Source organism: Necator americanus, chromosome V (genome assembly GCF_031761385.1).
Source record: "Necator americanus strain Aroian chromosome V, whole genome shotgun sequence".
Classification (NCBI taxonomy): Eukaryota; Metazoa; Nematoda; class Chromadorea; order Rhabditida; family Ancylostomatidae; genus Necator; species Necator americanus.
The window spans coordinates 1,276,450-1,294,714 of record NC_087375.1 but is presented as its reverse complement, the minus strand read 5'-3'; the positions used below and the strand labels follow the sequence as shown (position 1 = coordinate 1,294,714).

General features: G+C 36.2%; 1 protein-coding gene across 2 annotated transcripts in view; it reads left to right on the top strand.

Annotated features, from left to right (window-relative positions):
- The window catches only part of RB195_012632 (uncharacterized protein), a gene marked incomplete at both ends in the record, with an annotated part of 31,918 nt that extends 15,335 nt beyond the window's left edge, over positions 1-16,583 (top strand). Inside the window, 16 exons of one of the 2 annotated variants that reach the window (XM_064202091.1) lie at positions 3,038-3,171; positions 5,789-5,864; positions 5,923-6,054; positions 7,869-8,020; positions 10,146-10,296; positions 12,270-12,391; positions 12,454-12,559; positions 13,194-13,337; positions 13,399-13,545; positions 13,624-13,674; positions 14,324-14,532; positions 14,591-14,671; positions 15,480-15,590; positions 15,702-15,855; positions 16,410-16,505; positions 16,575-16,583. In XM_064202091.1, the coding sequence (XP_064057972.1) occupies positions 3,038-3,171; positions 5,789-5,864; positions 5,923-6,054; positions 7,869-8,020; positions 10,146-10,296; positions 12,270-12,391; positions 12,454-12,559; positions 13,194-13,337; positions 13,399-13,545; positions 13,624-13,674; positions 14,324-14,532; positions 14,591-14,671; positions 15,480-15,590; positions 15,702-15,855; positions 16,410-16,505; positions 16,575-16,583 (1,875 nt within the window). Of the gene's footprint in view, positions 1-3,037; positions 3,172-5,788; positions 5,865-5,922; positions 6,055-7,868; positions 8,021-10,145; positions 10,297-12,269; positions 12,392-12,453; positions 12,560-13,193; positions 13,338-13,398; positions 13,546-13,623; positions 13,675-14,323; positions 14,533-14,590; positions 14,672-15,479; positions 15,591-15,701; positions 15,856-16,409; positions 16,506-16,574 lie in introns of those variants that run through there. The other variant, XM_064202092.1, reaches the window with a different exon arrangement.
- Between the last annotated feature and the right edge of the window lie 1,682 nt (positions 16,584-18,265).

Sequence of the window (18,265 nt, the reverse complement as noted above, 5' to 3'; positions counted from 1 at the left end):
GTTAGGAAGGAGGACCGGAGGCAATAAATGCACCTGCCGTAGTCGAGGTCCATCTAGCAAAAGATTTCTTTCGCTCTTTAAAGGCAGCATACGGCAGGCATATGGGGTGTTACGGATTTCAGGTGGAGTATCCGTATACGGGGTCGTAGAATATGGAGACCGGGGTGGTTCCGCTCATCTCTCCCTGCATCACTGCAAGCAGCCGGCCCCTGAATGCTGTTTTGTACGATGCCTTCTATTGCAGCGCGCCACCCTTGCACGCGTGGCGTTCCTTACTGCCTATCGGGGCAGTCCGAGTTGATTTTTGACGAATCGCAGGGCGGAGGCGGTGCAGGGGGTGGAGCGTTGCAATAGGTGGCGTCGTACAAAACAGTATTCTGGAGGCGGTTGTTTGCAGTGATGCAGGGAGAGATGAGCGGAACTACCCGTCTCTGAAATCCACACCACCTCAGACTCGGGGTATGCTGGCTTTAAAGGCAACATACTGCTCACGATCCTCTGATCTGTTCACGACAAGATACAGTATAGAAGCGTAACCCACGAGAATAAGTCCTACCACTTTCAATCCCCCTTAATGGTCCTGAAAAATGGAATAAGAAGCGGCCTTAACGACCGAATTCCCTACGAAGCACCTAACAACGTATGTCGTATGCGAGCTACTACAATAATAACTAGGAAAACTAAAAGTTGCAGAAGCACATAAAATCGCCCACGTTATTTGTGTTACTGTACTCATTTTATGATTTTCGTCTCTACTGTATTTGCCAATCCTATATGTGCATGAAAAGGGAGAGGATTAGTATAATTTCAACTTTGAACTGATGAAAAGAACAAGTTATTATTTACTCATTTATTTATGTTTATTACGCTCAATGAAGTGCCAAAAGGAGATGACAAGGATGAATAGAAAGAAATACAGGAAAGACATAATGAAAAAACGCAAAAAGAATATACGAATTGTATTATTACAATTATTTTATTTACTTATTTATATTTGCATATTATAACGTCCTTTATTTTATATGTGGCGATGAATGTGTGAATGAATGAATGTGTGAATGGATGAAGGCAGCATACCTCGAAATCGAGGTGCTTTACGTCGACTGTATAGTTGGGTCAAAAGGACATGAACAACGGACAGTTGCGCAAGCGGCTGCGCTCGAAGCGACGCGGTAAAACGTAGCGGTTTGGATGGTGTAAGGATCTTCGCCACCACCACCCATCTCTGCAGTTTGCCATGGTCCCACTTTGATCCCAACCGCTATCTCCACCACCCCGCTTTGAGCACAGCCGCTTGCGCAACAGTCCGTGCTTCATGTCGTTTTGACCCGAATATAGCTCACCTACTAAACATTCGGACAAACTAAGCTGCGTTTATAGTTTAATCGATACGAGAGGAGTAAAAAAGCGTCTAATCGGGGCAGCAGACATTCCTTCTACTTCAAAAGGCGCAAAAAGTGTTTGAACCCTCGTTTCTGAACACAATCATGCTAAAGTCGGGTCAAAACGACATGAAAGCGCAGTTGCGTAAGCGGCTGCGTTCGAGCCGTTGCAGTTTAGCGTAGCGGTTAGGATCGCTGTGGAGGGATCCTTGTTAGCATCACTGATCACTGCATGTCACGATAGTCTCATCTCGATCTCGATCGATAACACCACCGCTTTGAGCACAGTCGCTTGCGAAGCTGCATCGAGGACGTCGATTTGACCTGTCTGTAGCATTCCTTACCATCCGGCAAACCAAATCCGTAAAATTAGCACGTGTGACCTACAGCACACTGGTGCTCTTCAAAAAAGGTGGCCCAAAACATGACCTAGTCGACTGAAGACCTCAGGAAGATTTCTTTTATTATGAGGAAGAGACGGGGGCACCGCGTCTAAGGTGGGTTAAAGGTGAGCATGACCTACGCGCTCGATGGACTCCATGGTCTTCCAAAATCGTTTCATTCGCTTATATCACGCCACTGGGTGGCGGCTCGCCCTCATCTTTTGTCTTTGTATTGATTTCTCCTTTAAACCTTAGACTCTCTTTTGTTAATACTTGTTGTTTGCATTCATATAACGTCGCGCAGTTAATGAACCCTGACTATGCAGTATAGGATCTTCACGAACGTACGCTTGGCACAGGACGAATCCCACATTGCAATATATAGAAGCGGTAGGAGTTTTGGGGATTTATAAGTCGCACACTATAGGAATCGCGATAATCCAGGCCCTATCTACGAATAGCCGGGTCAAAACGACATGAAGCCAGTGTATTTGCGTACGCGCTCGGAACGGCGCCGGTGGAGGCAGAAGTTAGAACGCTAGTGGGGCCGCGTCTGCCTACGGAGCAGAAGATTGCAGGTTCAAATCTCGCCGTGGTCGAGAACTTTTCGCTCTTCACCGTTTCCTCTGCTAATCACCGTTGGTGTACCATGATGTCCATTCATATTAGGCCGCGTGGCGCAATGGATAACGCGTCTGCCTACGGAGCAGAAGATTGCAGGTTCGCAAACTGCAGCGATGGGTGGTGCCAGCAATGATTCCAGTACGCTACTAACCGCTACGCTTCACCTCGCTTCTTCTAGAGATGCCGCGTATGCAATTGCAATGTGTTTCATGACGTTTTGAGGAGGAGTGTTCCCAAAACATGTGGCACTTAGCAGCGTTCAGTTGAATAGTACTGATAAATGGGTGATTAAAAGTATTACAGAGGAAGTAAACGAAGCTACGTGTGCAAGGGTAGCGCGCTGCAATAGAAGGCATCGTACAAAACAGCATTCAGGGGCCGGCTGTTTGCAGTGATTCAGGGATAGATGAGCGGAACCACCCCGGTCCGCATAATCTACGACTCCGTATACGGATACTCCACCTGAAATCCATTTCACCTCAGATTTGTGGTATGCTGCTTTTAATGTGAGGCCTTTTTCAGGATTTACAATAGTTTAACATTACACAGCCACAAAGATGGACCTTTTCTGACTATTAAAGCCAATTCTCTTGTGCAAAACCGTTGTTTCAGTTACCACAACACTTTATGACCTACTTCCTTCTGTAGGAGAATGAAGATGATTCTGAAGAGTTTCTTGCTCCTGTGGAAACTCTTCCGACAATTTCTTGGCATTCCTGTTACAATTGGTGGTGTAGCGCTGTCGGTAAAAGGTTCCGCTGTGGCTGCATGGCTGATCGGAGGTACGAATCCTCTTCAGTACCAACCCTTTCATCCCTCCGTGGTCGAAACATTGCTGTCGTACTCCGGATCCGCTCCGAGAAGGAGCGGCAGGGATCGGTGAGAGGATCCGGGGCCGAATGCCCGGATCCGGAGGGGCCGGCGCTGGGCTAGCCACCGGATGGTGGCCTAGCCTTCCGAACCCTGCACGGCACGCGCCCAGGGTCCCATCCCCCTGCCCTGATTCCCTCTTCGGGGGCCTCGGGGCTGCCCCCTGACCCCGCTCCCCAACCTTTTCCCTATGGTCGAATATGGTATAGATGGTTAAATGATAAAGGGTTTATCCTAATACACCACACTACACGACAACGGCATAAATATACACGACATCACGGCATATCACAATAAGGGGCCTGTCACAGGCTAAGTAGTTGTGGTCCTCGGCGTGAGATGGATAAGGGATGCGGTTTGGGCCTAGGGTCAGCCAGGGTAGACGGGTGATGCGGATATGCGGTAGTGGAGAGCAATCGATCGAGGCGCGAACCCGAACACGATAATCACGACACCACGAGAAAGGCAAAATAAGAACTGGAACCCCGAGTGTTCGGAGCCAGCCACTATACACTGCGGCGGCGTGGGAGCGCTGCCGTAATACATTGCCATTGGCAAAGTTTCCCACGCGCCGCGCGAGAAAGGGTGCCGGCTGGCTGGGAAAGTCCGTGCCGGGAACGACAATTGCTACCAGACTTGTCTGGGAGGATGTGGATTCTGATGGGTTCGGAAACTTTTCGGGAACACTAACGATACTTTATGCAGTCGATTGTGCCGATTTACTTCAACGATTCAATTCTCACACAATTTTCATAATTTAATTCATAGTCTTCATAAATTTATAATTTAATTTTTAGTAATTTTCTAATTAACTCTTGAACTGCGCAATATACAGTATGCTCGGAAAGGAAATCAACTGCATGGTGTGATTTATCTAATATCCTGGAAACCAGTACACTGGCTACTATTTTATGCGAGAATAAGAGATCAGGATGAAATGAAAAATTTCTAAGCAACTCGCACTCTCAGAACTTACCATAGTGTCGTGAAAATGCTCCCTTCAGCAATGCAAGCAGCGATCCTTACGTATGAATCAGAAATACTTGACTGACTTGCAAAGCTTTAGGACATTTCAGGACATGAATTTTGGGGTAGGATAAGTGCTTACGATAAGAAAATATCATTAAAAGGAAGAATTCAGAGCATTGACAGACTATCTGGCTCTGAATAGAACTTTTCCAGATTTGATCTTCGGTTTTATGTGAGGGATCGCATCCTAATTACTACTAGTAGAGCAATCCCCTCACGCAATACCTAGAGTTAATGTGATAGCGATACGACTCCTGAGCAAGCACAGCTTTTTAGTTTTCTTTTTCTTTTGATCTTTGTTTGAGATGTGTGGATTTATTCTGGAATGGTTACTGGTTCTTGATCGGGTATTTGAAGGAATTCCTAAGAATTCCTTGCAAATGTTTGAAATTTCCAGGCGTTGTTGACAAAGTCGTCCGTGCACTTTAGTGTTTTCCGTAAAGTGTTAACACTGTAGCATTCTGGATAACTAAATAAGTAACTTGTGTCATTAATTGAGAGGATACATACATTTATTATTATATTTACAGTACCTTGTACCAATATATTTATATTTATTATTAATTTATTTATATATTTACATTTATTTGCAGTATCTTAAGCCAATACTTGAGAAGATACATATATTTGTTATTATATTTACAGTGATGCTTCTTTTCTTTCTTCTCTTTCTCTTTACGCCATAAGTGAAATAAATTCCATAAAAAAATTTATATATACTTAAATAACCTGATAATGAATAATAATTTATAACGAGTTCCCCACATTTCTCGATATTTCAAATTCTATGACGTCATTCAACGAAATGATTGCATTAATGTGTTTTGTGACGTAAGGTTCCTTCAGATTGAATATATTCTGCAATAACGACAAATATATGAACTTCCTTATTTATGAGTTTCATGAGTGTGACTAAATTTAGTCTAATTTTATTTTATTATATTTTACAAAATAGCCACTGGATAAAGGTTTCCGTTGAAAAAATTCTATCCTAAAAATTAATTATTAGCAGGTGAAGGGAACTGGCTGAACGCGAATGTCTACCACCGCCTCGATGAATGAACCTGTAGAGGAACACACCACGCCATCACCGCTTCCAACGTTGTATTTTGTTGGAACCGATAGGACGTTGGTTGTATGGTGGTACAGCTTCATATGCGTTGTCTCCCTCGTTCTTCACTCGGTTTTCATCATTGTAAGCTTCTAATTAATTATTATTATTTATTTATTCGATAAAGATATTCTTATTACCTTCATTTATTATTATTCTTATTACGCACTTCCAACCGCTTCCAACACGCTGTATTTTGTTTTATTTTAGGAATTACTTTTGAATTTCATACTAATTATTATTATTTGTTTATTTACAAAACACTCTTATTGTAACTGAACCAATCACTCATCCACCACCGTTTTTAAGGGAATCCGCAGATTATGCGGTTGGAAATCTGACTTCGCCTTCACTCTCCTGTTCACTATTTCCATTTTGTGTTTATTAAGATTTTTTGCTCATCTTATAGCCAGTCTTACAGCTCTTTTCTATATGGATTGGATAAAGTATCAAATTTTATGGATTGTGAGTTCGTGGAGGTTCATTTAGAACTTATATGAAATTTTAGGGGCGGAAGTTTCAGGGTCTGGGTGCTTTTGCTTATGCACCGTACTTTACCGTGGTTCTTCTGAATATTGTCATCACCTTCCATCGCCTCGTATATACGGCATTTCCGGTTGGAGCAAATAATTATCTTAAGAAGTCTATTTCGCAGGTAATGACATATTTGTTAATTTCATCATTTGTGATTTTTATGGATGTGACCAAATCGGAAATAATTTCTTTTTAGAAAAGTGTTCTTTCTTGTATTAATTTCCTTCGGAAGAAATTTAATCTAATTTCACTTAATTTTATTTTATTCTACAAAAATACTCTTTCCTATGCCAAACTTTTTCTAAACCTTGACGTGGACAGAATTTGAGGTTATCAACGAATTTGTTTTGCGACAGAATGTCAAAATCAGCATAAATTGTTTGATGTTAAGATCAATGATCATCCAGGAATAGTTTCTGCTTGTGTACAGTTAAAGATCGTCAATCAACAAGGATCTGCATCGAGAAGTGTTTATCCTGAAGTTGACATTATGAATATAAAATAAACTTATTATTTAGCAAGGTCTAAAGCACAAAATTTAAAAAAAAGTAAAAAGAGGAAGCAAGGATCTCCTAATATTTCTGACGTAGTCAATCCATACTTAATTTAATGGATGCATTATTAATATAATCGGAAATCAAAAAGATTCGATTGATTCTCGGACAACACAGCTAGGAGCTTAACACGATAACAGATTAACGACCATTTTATTACAGATATTTATTGATTTCCTTCTACTAACAACGTGAACATTATTCTTTTATCTGATATCTGTTTGTATCTGTTCTTTCCTTGCACTAGACAAAAATTCCCTAGACCCAAAAAAGTCTCCACAATTTTTTTTTTCTTTTGTTTGCCATTTGCGATGTTATTTCAATTGAGCTATAGATTTAGCAAAAAAAATACACTAAAATATTTTGTTTAAGAAGGTATCACAATGACGAAGAGAAATTCTGACTCGGTATAAAAGTGGACGGACCTTTTCCATTTCATTTTTTTTTCACATGAAGCCTAATCCTTGTACATTCATCAAATCATTTTTGCTTTTCCTATACATGAAAATTTTTTGGAGTAGTGGCAAAGGATGTTCCTCGGTGCCATGGATCGTTTTATTTGTTGTAACGTAAAATTTGTATTTATTATTTCTATTTATTTATTGTAGAACACCTCAAAATCTGGAGGGAATTGTAATTAGGGTTCAAAATAACTATGTAGGGCTGCGGGATTGAGCATATGCGTAGTTTTATGTGAAATGAATCTGAGAATTTACGAGATTCAAATTTTTTCCCTTATTTTCAGGCAATACTTATTGCTATATTCTTATTTTTTCTCGCATGCTTAGTGATCCTGAATACACCATTACTTGGAATTCGATGGACGGATTCAGCAATGAGTTATACTTTAATGAAAAGTCGTAACTCGTCAGTATTTCGCCGGTAAGTACGTAAATTTTTTCAAATTTCAGACACAATAACTCGTTGAATTTTTTATTAATTAATTAATTGATTAATTTTAGACAAAATAACAATTAACTAAGAAAAAATTTGAATAATAGTTCTGGTGTTTTTTCTCTACCACAAGTGGAAAAAAAGCGAACATTTATTTCTCCACAAGTGGAAAAAAAGCGAACATTACTTCCTCAGGAGGATCCTACCATAAAATCGAGTTTAATTACAGCATCAACACTTTATCCAACTACAGTATTGGTATTATAAATTTTGTTTCATATTCTGTCCTATTTGCTGTGTTGATTCGTCGGAAACTCATTTCATTCAAACGTAATCATGAAATAAAGATGACTTTACAGGTGAAAAGAAAAAACTTTCCTTATTTGCACATTTTTTTTCCATAATTCCATTTTTCCATAATAACAATTTCCTATTTTTTGTTTAGGATTTTACTAAAAGTTGTGGTGTTCTCTCATGCGATTTTCAGGTGTTATGCATGGTTGTATTCGAAATTCTATTTTTTATCTACTGGGAATTTTGGAGCATGGAAGGATATGGTGCATGGGACCTTGTTATAGCTGAAACCACTAACCTGTTATTTTTTGATGCTCTTGTTGTTCCTTATCTTATACTTAATCGGTTAGATTTTGCATTTTTTCCATGCTAATGCTCATCAATGCTATCCTAAAAGCACAGAAATTTCTTTGAAGTCTACTAAATTTTTAAGCGTATTTCTCGAGAATTTGGAGCGTCCAACTTCTTCAAACTCGGAATTTTCATTTTTTGGAGAGAAATGAGCTAGCAAAAATTTTAATTCCCACTTTATAAAGAGAGGAATATGTTCATTTCAAGTCTATGGGAATTTTCTCTTACATAGCATGCATCGGCGGCGATCGCATAAGCTTTGGACAACTCGAAAAAAATCCAGTGGGGTTGAAAAAGTCAGTTACATGAATAAAAAAAATTCAAAAAGTACTCTTAACCAAAATATATTTATAAAGGGAATGTAAGAATTGAGATGAATCCGAAAAACAACGATATCGGTGATCGGAACATTCTCGAAGAAGGTCCAGAAGATCCTCGTTTTTTTTTGCGTCCGCATTTTTCATTGTGACTCACTTTGATCTACTTCATTTAGCAACATCCATTCGCAACTGAGATCTCTTAGAGTTCTTAAATTTCTACGTGTATCCTCAACGACTTCAAGGGTAAATATCCATGTGTACTGAGGAGGTGAGCGGTTTTCTACTGTCCATTATTCCAAAAAACAGAATTAACAGCACAGTCCTACGATAGTCGTTAAGTTACAAGAAATCTAATATTATTTTTATTCTATCTCGTTTTCCTTCGCCTACGTCGAAGTGAATTTAAATTAAATCCGACACAAGACGATTATATTTTTGAGCTAAAGAACTCCTGGATGGCAAAAGGAAATCACATGACTCCACGGCTCTAGGTGATGGTAGAATGCGGCACGATAACGGAAAAAATTTCGAGGTTACGATCAAGATATTGACGCGAAAGGTTCTTTGGAAGCGTTTTGGATTTGTCTTGGAAAATCTTCTCTCTAGACAGGATCTAATTTTTCAGCCGTGAAATTTTTAGAAATTAAATATATCACTGAGTCAATCAAAGCAAGGTTTAGGATTTCATTTTTAACAAAAAGCATTTTTTTTTCCATTAAAAGAAGAAAGATAACATTGGGAAGCTCTGAGATGAGGTAATCCGAGTCGAAGTTCCACCTATTCACGAATTCAACATTCCATCACTGAAGCGTTTACCCTCAGCAAAATTATCGACATTCAGGAACTCATGGAAAAAAACTTGAAGCCTGGTGGAGAAAGTTTGTGTGGAAGGATGAAGAGAAACTGAGAGATGACCATGGACTTTTTATTTTATTACGGAACCTAAGCATACTCACGTAGAGAGAATAACGAAGTCTACTATACATTTCGCTTAATAATTAAAAATAGAGTTATTTCGTTATTTATTATATTATATTATTGGAAAAAACGAAGAAAATCCGCTCCGTATCAAAATTATCCGGAATTTATCTGAAACTGAAGACCGCAGATCATTTTTTTTTATAAGTTTAGTACTTGGCAGTATATTTTTTTTAAGAAAAAGAAGAACAAGAGAAAAAGAAGAAAGAAAAAAGGAGAACAAGAGGAAATAAATAGGAAAAAGCTATATTGGTTTTTTTAGTTTCTAACAGAGGTGGGCACATCTGCTTAAAAGTAGTTGTAAAAAATTATTTAAATTGTAAAGAAAATAAAAATATTATTATGAATATTAAATACAAATAGTGTAAATTGTTTAAAAATTTTTCGAATTTTTTCGTTTAAAATTCGGAAGAGAAATGATCATTAATGGAAACGAAAATTGAGGTGAGAAGAAAAAACCAAGGATGATCCCCGATACAGTAGTACTGTAGTGGGAACAAACATCATCCTGCAACAGCAGACCACCGTTCTATTCGTGCACGTGAAGAGTACAAGAAAAGAGTGTTGTGTGGTGCATTACACCGTTTGTTCGTTTGCCAAACAGGATCGTTCGTTTCGTTCGGAAGCAACAGTGATCAATTTGTTATTGATCTGATAACTATATCATGAGTGAGACACTGTGTTTAATTATCATTACGATGGTCTACATTACTTTCAACCCTACAGTTCTCGCCTTCTTTTTTTCTTTCTTGCACCTCTTTTTCTTTCTTTTTTTTTAAACGAAATTCAGTTTTTTCTGAGAAAAAAAAAACTCTTTTTAGAATGAATATTGCTACCAATCGATATCGATTCATTGTTCTTGCTATTGGCGTAATGTGTCTAACGAGTATCTGTTCGAATTATATTATTATAAATTTTACATTTATTTGTATGCGAGAGGACATGTCAGACGTTGTAGAAATTGGAAATGGAGTAAGTTTATAGGTTTTTTTTTTCTTCTGGAACTAAAAAAATGCTCTTTTTAAAAAATGTAGCCGGAATTTCAGGGAATTAAGGTCAAACATCATGATAACCTTGGGTTTTGTAGTTTTGCTTTGGTGGTAGAGTTTCTGTTTATGTGTGTTGTATGTTATATTCTATGTTATAGTACTGTATTGTATGGTAGTATAGTATTTTTCTATGTTGATAGTTTTTATTCCTAAAAAAAACCAGGTAAAGATCGCTTACGTTTAGAAAAAAAACAAAAAAAAGCTTTCAGAAAGACATAATGTTTTATGTTGCCTCAGGCAGAAAACAGCCTTGATCCGTGAAATGTCGCTTTATACTCGTGTCGACTGAAATAAATTACTTACGTTTTCCTTTTACGTCACTTAAATAAAAATAACAGATAATATTACAATAAAATTTAAACTTTTTTTTAACAATTCACAAAAATTTTTGCAACGACATTTAAGCAGATTTGACCAAATTTGTTAGAAACCAAACACCAATGTAGCTCTTTCCCAGCTATTTATTTTTATTTTTATCTTTTTATGCAACTGGTGTGAATTTTTTTGTGTGATTTTTGTAATAGTGTTGAGATAGTTTTCCTTTTCATTCCGTTGACATTAACCAAATTACCGAAAAATCTCTATCAAAAGTAATCCACAGCTGTTTTTCTGTTCATATAGCGAAACTAATTGATCTAATTGCCATCCGCAGTTGAACAGTTTCACATACGTTATTTCATACGTTGGTTTCCATACCATTAATCAAATCCCTCCGGCCAGGATGACGTCCAGTTTTGTTTTTGTTTTTTTAGAAATGGAAATGCGCACGCATAATTGCGTATTCTTATTGTTTATAATGTAATACTTGTTGAATCATTCAGAAATGAACTGTTTGATCTTCTAAGAAGAACGAGAAATGATCTTAACGTGATTCATAAAACTTTATGGTTATACTAGTCGAAAAATCTCTGATTTCTTCTCTATTCAAAAATCGACAGCACGTTCTCTTCCATATTCGACTAAGGCGGAATGAGGAGAGAGAGAAGGTGTGAGAAAATGATAGAGTGATAGGAAGGATTGTTGTAGTATGCGCTACCTGGACAAACAAATACAGGCCACTGTACAAAAGCCTCAAGAACACTACAGTACTACGGAGTTGATCTGCTAGAGGACCTAAGGGATCTAAGAAACTGAGCGCTTATCGGCTGAACTCCGCCCGAAGATGTTGCCTGAGGTCATTCAATCATAAGAAATCCAACACTCGCCTTATTTAATTCCAGTTTTATTATTAGAAGATCTATAGAAATATAAATATAAAACTATAATAATATATATATATACATAGCATAACAATAATATTAAATTTCAATTAGTTAAAACTTCAATGTTATAGATAAAATTAATAAATAAATTAATAAATTAATAATAATTATAAAAGTTGCCTCTGTTTGTAAAATTTAACATTATAGGTAGTATAATATATATGAAAAATATAATATACTGTAGTAATAATATATATAATAAGATAAAATTCGAATATTAAGAAGTTTTGAATGCAGGACGTTTTATTAGCTACTGCTTAACAACATTCCGTTTTCTTAGATAATTTTTAATTAACGATTAATTGATGATAATAACTAACGATTTTTTTAGATAATTAAAGAAATAAAAATAATATAATCACAATAGAATCAATACTTTTAAAAAATGAGCCAATTAATGAATATAGTCGAAGACGTAAGGCACTTTAATGCGTTTTTTTTTTAAAAAGTGCTCCTTGGGATCTTGAAGGCAATGCAAACATTAGAAACACATATAGATCCTGTTTTCAAAGTCGAAAAAAGACTTCAAACGTTTTTTTTTTAATTTTAAGGTTGACATTTTTAAGATTATTATGCTCATTTTTATCTCAAATGCACAAATTCGAATTAGGAAGTGTTTTTTTCATAATTTCAGACCATCAAGAGTATATATGATTATTCGCAAAGAGAAAAAAGCGCTATCATTTGGGCTGTGGCTGTTGGGACGATCATCGGGACATTCCCTATCAATTATTTTTATATCAAATACGGAGCGAGGTTTAAATTTTATGTTTTTTAAAGGATGTACCAGTTTTTCTTTCCAAATTATAAAATTACAGGTATCCATTCTTAGTCGCAGGGATTACGTCGACAATTTCTACGCTTTTAATCCCCACAGCTGCTCGATTGGGGCTCGTTTCACTCCTCATCGTTCGTTTTCTTCAGGTGAATTTTTAAGATTTCTAACATCTACCAATTTATCGATTTCTAACAATAGAAATCAAACAATTATTTCAAATCAAAATGAAATTTCTTACGTGTAATTACCAATTATATTAACAATCATTATTTAATATTTATCTGAGTTTTTTCCGCCAATTTATTGTTTTCATTCCTTCTCTGAACCGTTCCCTCTCAGCATTTGTTTTTGTTTGTTTAATTCTGTGTCAAATATTATGTAAATACATAACTGATGTCAAGAAAAAAAGAAAAAAAAATTATACAATTCTTCCCTGGTTTATTATTATATAGAAAAAAAATAGAATGTAAAATATAAACTATGTAGAAAAAAATGTTTTATTTCAAAATTTATACAGTTTTAAAATAAAACTATCTTTCTTCCGCATATTTCTCTTTTCTTACATTTTTATTTTCTTATATCTCTAATTTTCTTATATTAATCCTTCAACACTAGGCAATCAAACGTGATTTTGCGTGAACTAAACATGAGATCAGGAGAAAAACCAAAAAAGAATGGTAACTTTTCTTGTTTTTGTAATGTAAATACATTACTGATGTAAAGAAAACTTTGAATTCATTCAATTCTTTCCTGTTGGATTTTTTCGTGGATAACTTTCAGGGATTGGCGTATTCCGCAGATTTTGCCGCTATCGGCTTGGTATGCGTTCGTTGGGCTCCGCTGTCTGAAACTGCAATATACATAGCATTTCTTACCTCATTCACTCCAATTTCTGCTATTGTTACGAATGCGGTGACTGGATTGGTGAGTCCCCGTGAATCCACACTATCCAGGGATTAATAAGTAAGTAGAACGAGTGTTTCAGCTGTGCAGCTCGTCGCTTGGATGGAAATCATCGTATTATTTGCACGGGGCATTCGGTGCCATTGCTTTTTCTCTTTGGTTCCTTTATTATACGGATAAACCAGAAATATCCTCAAGAGTGTCCGAGAAGGAATTGAAACATATTCAGGTTCCTCTTTTTCAGTCATTCCGTGACTGTTTTTCTTCTGTCTGAGGTCTTTTTCATCGATTTCTTTCTGATTTTCAGAAAGGAAAAAGTGCAGAACATATTGAACACAAGAAAGATGTACCTTACAAGGTATGGTGTATTTTACGCACTTTTACGTACACCATAGTTTTCCTTATAATTTGGATCTTGTGAGGTCATTGGGAACTCATTTAAGTACTTAAACTTTTGGGATTTTATGATGTGACTATGAGTTTGGAAGAATACACCATTAACTTGAATAAATGAAATAATAATAGAAAAATTCATGATAAATAATAGTAATTGAAAAAATCAATAGATCTACCAGGCTCTTGAAGGATACGTTGTTCTGTAAAAAAAAATAAAAATAAAATAAAATAAAAAATAAGAATAAATCTGTTGTTTCAGTATTTTCCAGAGTTTGTTGCTATTATTTATTTAATTTATATAAAAATTAGAAATTATTTTTAGTAATTTTTTAGAAATATTACATTTCCAGCATGGCTCGAATGGAAAGCCATTATGACCTCATTTTAGCTCTGATTCTTTTTTTTGATATTTTTAAGGTAGCCTCCTCAGAGACAGAGTTGGTTTTTTTTAGGAGTTAGGTCAGCCAGGAAAAGCACTGAGGTTTATAAATGACTGAGTAGGTTTACCAATTTTTTTTAGAATGAAATCAGCCAGAAAATGTGCTGTTTGTTGTAAATAATTCTAATGTTTACCTTAGTTAACTAGGACTGAAAACAGATTTATTCCTCAGGATCTGCTCACAAGCCCAGCTATTCTTTCCGTGTGGTTCAATGCTTTCTGTGAGATGTCCGCTATGATCCTTCTTTCCACGTATTCACCGATTTATTTCCGTCACGTGTTCGGATTCGAAATCGACACCACCGGGCTGCTGGTCTCACTGACGACAGTCGCTCAACTGCCGTGCAAAGTCGTCGCCGGACTCGCTAGCGATCGTATAAAGTATCATTTTCCAACCTATCCACTCCTTTTTTCCCGCACAATTCTTTTTTTGTTTCAGATTCCTTTCGGAAACAACAAAAATGAACATTTTCAATACAATTTCAGTTGGTGTGGTTGGTGCAATGTTCTGTTTTGTTGGGTGAGTGAGTGAACTCTCTTTTATACGAAGAATCCTAGAGCACAAATTGCACATGTGGACAGATACCATGGTCCGCTTATTTTTCAGATATGATGTGAAATCAAAATAATGGGCGCTGTGATATAATTATCATTTTTAATATCTTAACAGTCAACAGTGTCCACCGCTGATAATTTCCAGCTAACCTTTTTTTACAGTGTAAGACACCGAGATACCGATAAGCATTCCATGTTCTAATTCTAGAAGAGCATTTGAATTCCTTAGACTGACTGTATTTAGCAATAGAATAGAATAAACGCTATTTCTGACGCCGCTGAAGACGAGAGTTTGTGTTCGATGCTAGGAAATTTTTCAGGTGCCCAATAGCCCCTCTGGAAACGCTCATGCGCTACAACCTTAGCTAGATTCTGCATAGGTTTTATGTCCGTGATGGATTCACAACATTTTTAGGATGTCCTATCTAGAGCTGGAGGATAAAGGGAGACTAAGTGTATGTAGTTGTAGGGCCACTCAGTCGCGCTCTTATTTCTGGAAGTAAATAACTACAATAAATTAGTCGCATCCCTAAGATCTTAGTTGTTTTGTTTCGGAGGATCTATGACATGTAAGTTAAAGTTACTAAGAGAAAAAAGAAAGAATGCTTGAGTGCTCCCTCCCCCAACTACATTTTTCCCGAACTCTATTTGTATTTTTTAGATTTTTCTTGGAATAACTACGACAAAATTTAAAACGCACTTCCAAACAAACAGCTGAACACCTTAGTACTATCTCAATCTACAAGTTTACGTTATTGTTCTTAATATTACAGGTTTATTCCTCTTGAATATAAATGGGTGGCTGTTTTTATATTCTCCCTTATCCATACACTTAGCAGTTGTAATTGTGGTGGTTTCTACAAGTGTGGGACTTTCGTTGCAAGGTGAGTGTAAGTCCAGAATCGTTACGGTTATTATAGGACAGTTATTTTTTCATTGTTATTCATTCAACTTTATAAAAAAAATTCTATTAAATTTACTCATATTGGTTTCAGACAACATGCTCATGTCGTCATAGCGACAATTCAGTTTATGAAATGTGTGGCTTTGTTCACTGCTCCAGGATTAGTGAATGCTCTCGTCGATGATGATTCGAACAAAATGCAATGGGCGCTGGTATTTCTTTGTTGTGGAGTGATTATGATCACGGTGAGTTTTATCAGATTAAAAAGTGATTGATCCTCAGAGCGACTCATGGGCATGTAGTATAAACACTGCAGCTGATTTATCTTTATTTATATTTATTCATTTATTTTAGTTTACGAAGGGGGAAGGGAAGAAACGGATATTGCAGATATTGGAGTATCACATTTATTAGAAAATTAAAAATTAGCCGTTGCTTCAAAATAATTCTAAAAATTGTGCTTAGGTCATTTTAAGCCTATGTCATTTTTTTCTACAACTGTTTTCGACATATTAAGGTTTTTTTTAATAACCGCGTTGATTCAGTAAACAAAAAAAGCGATATATCCAATTTATCGCAACGATTGCCTTGCAAAATTATGCTATACTATCCGAAATTGTGCGAAATCCACGGATTATTTTGGAATGAACATAAATTATGCGACCATTGACTGTGCTTGAATGTTTAAATGATAAGAATGAAAGAAAATGAATGCTTCCACTCTTAAAATTTTCCACTAAACTATATATATATATATATATATATATATATATATATATATATATCCTGGCTGTTTTAGGCAAATCTACTCTCGTTCCCCGTCTTCACAGATCAACCAGCACCGTGGGCAACTTCCAAACCGAAACCCGTTGAAGAGAATGCTGAGATGCATGAAGTTTGTGTATTTGGATAAAAAATAAGGTTCTTTCACATTACAAATATGGTATGATTTTTCTCTTTTCAGAAAAAATAATGCGTTCGAAAAGCAGCGCTGACCTTTCGAAAGTCTTCGATCACTCAAATGCGGAGAAGAACCATTTAGACTTTCAAGGAATTTTATAGTTTTCCATCTTGCCATAATGTTATCGACAATTAAGATAACATTTCATGTCTATAAATGTAATTTCCCGTTATTTTCACTTTTTAGGGATCAGCGGTTTATTGGTTTCTAAGATTACCTCAATTCATTTATGTTGATCTTTTTTTTTGAGGAAAATCGCTGCTAGCCGCGCAACAGTGGTTTTTCATGGGACCTTAGTAAAAGAAAAAAACTTCACCTCTGTTCGTACACATCAATATTTGTTCGTGCGTAGCGCAGTCGATAAGAAGTTGGGTTGCGAATGCACGATCGATGGTTCGGAACCGCAATAGTGCTATCCCTCTCCCATCCAGAATAGAGAAATTAAATCTGTTAGATCTTTTTAAAAGATTTAGTCTTTCTTCTCTTTCTTTCTTTTTCTATTTTTATATTATATTTCCTTTTTTTCTATTTTTATATTATTTTTATTGTTTAAAAAATAAAAAGTGACTTGAAAAATCGGTTCGTACTCGTTATTTATTGTAAGGCTGCACATAAATTCATAAACCTCAAACAATTTTGAGATTTATTAACTGATTTTTCAAAAATAAAATCGGAGACTTAAGCACAACCGAATCGGTTCAATTTTGTGAACTTCATCCTTCATGCATTTATGCCAAAATCCTCAGCAGTAATCCCATCCATAAATTAAATAAACTAACTAAATAACTAAATATAAATTTATTTTAAAAAATTAGGAAAACGAAATACATAAATAAAATATGTACATAAAAAATATTTTAAAAAATATGGTATAAAGTATATGAAAATTTATAAATAAAGTTTAAAAAAATTTTTAAATAACTAAATAAACCCAACTTGATCTCTACAATATTTTACTATCTATGTTACTTTCTTCCTCACTTATCCTCAACAATTACATAATTTCGTCTTCAAGGTTCTCATTACAGTAGTATAGAAGAAGGAAAATATTGCATAAATGTTCAATGGTACATTTAAACTGGTAGGCGACATCTCAGCGAAAACTGCAGAAAACTTTACAGCACAAGTTGCCTTTTCGATGAAATCAGAGTTATCAGTCCGTAGTTCACGAACAAAGAGGACCGGCACAAAGATATTTAAACGAGAAAAATCGTCTCCATTGGACTTCTCTACGTTTTTTGCTGCCAAAAAAGAGATCAAAGGTGGTGGGTGTGGCACAGTCGGCTAGAGGTTCGTTGTAGCCACGTGGTCGATGGTTCGAAACCGCCCCGTTACATAGCAACCCTTTCATCACTCCGGCATCGATAAGTTGGTATCAGATTTGTCTGGGAGGAAGGATAAAAACACTGACTCGATCATCGGCTGGCCTTCGTAAGTCATTGTATGGGCCCACAAGCCTTTTTTTTCCCCAAAACCTAACGGATTACGGATTCCGGTAAAACGCGGTGGCGCATCCCAAGTGGATTGACACTCCAGTGACTTTTACTTTTCTTTAATGCACTTAAAGACTTAACTTTTACTTTAAAAAAAGAGATCAGGAGCAATAGAGGGAGAACACAGGAGCACAAATTCAGTTCAGCACCTCAGTACTGAGTATAAATTCCTAAATTTTCATGATACAATAGTAAATAAGT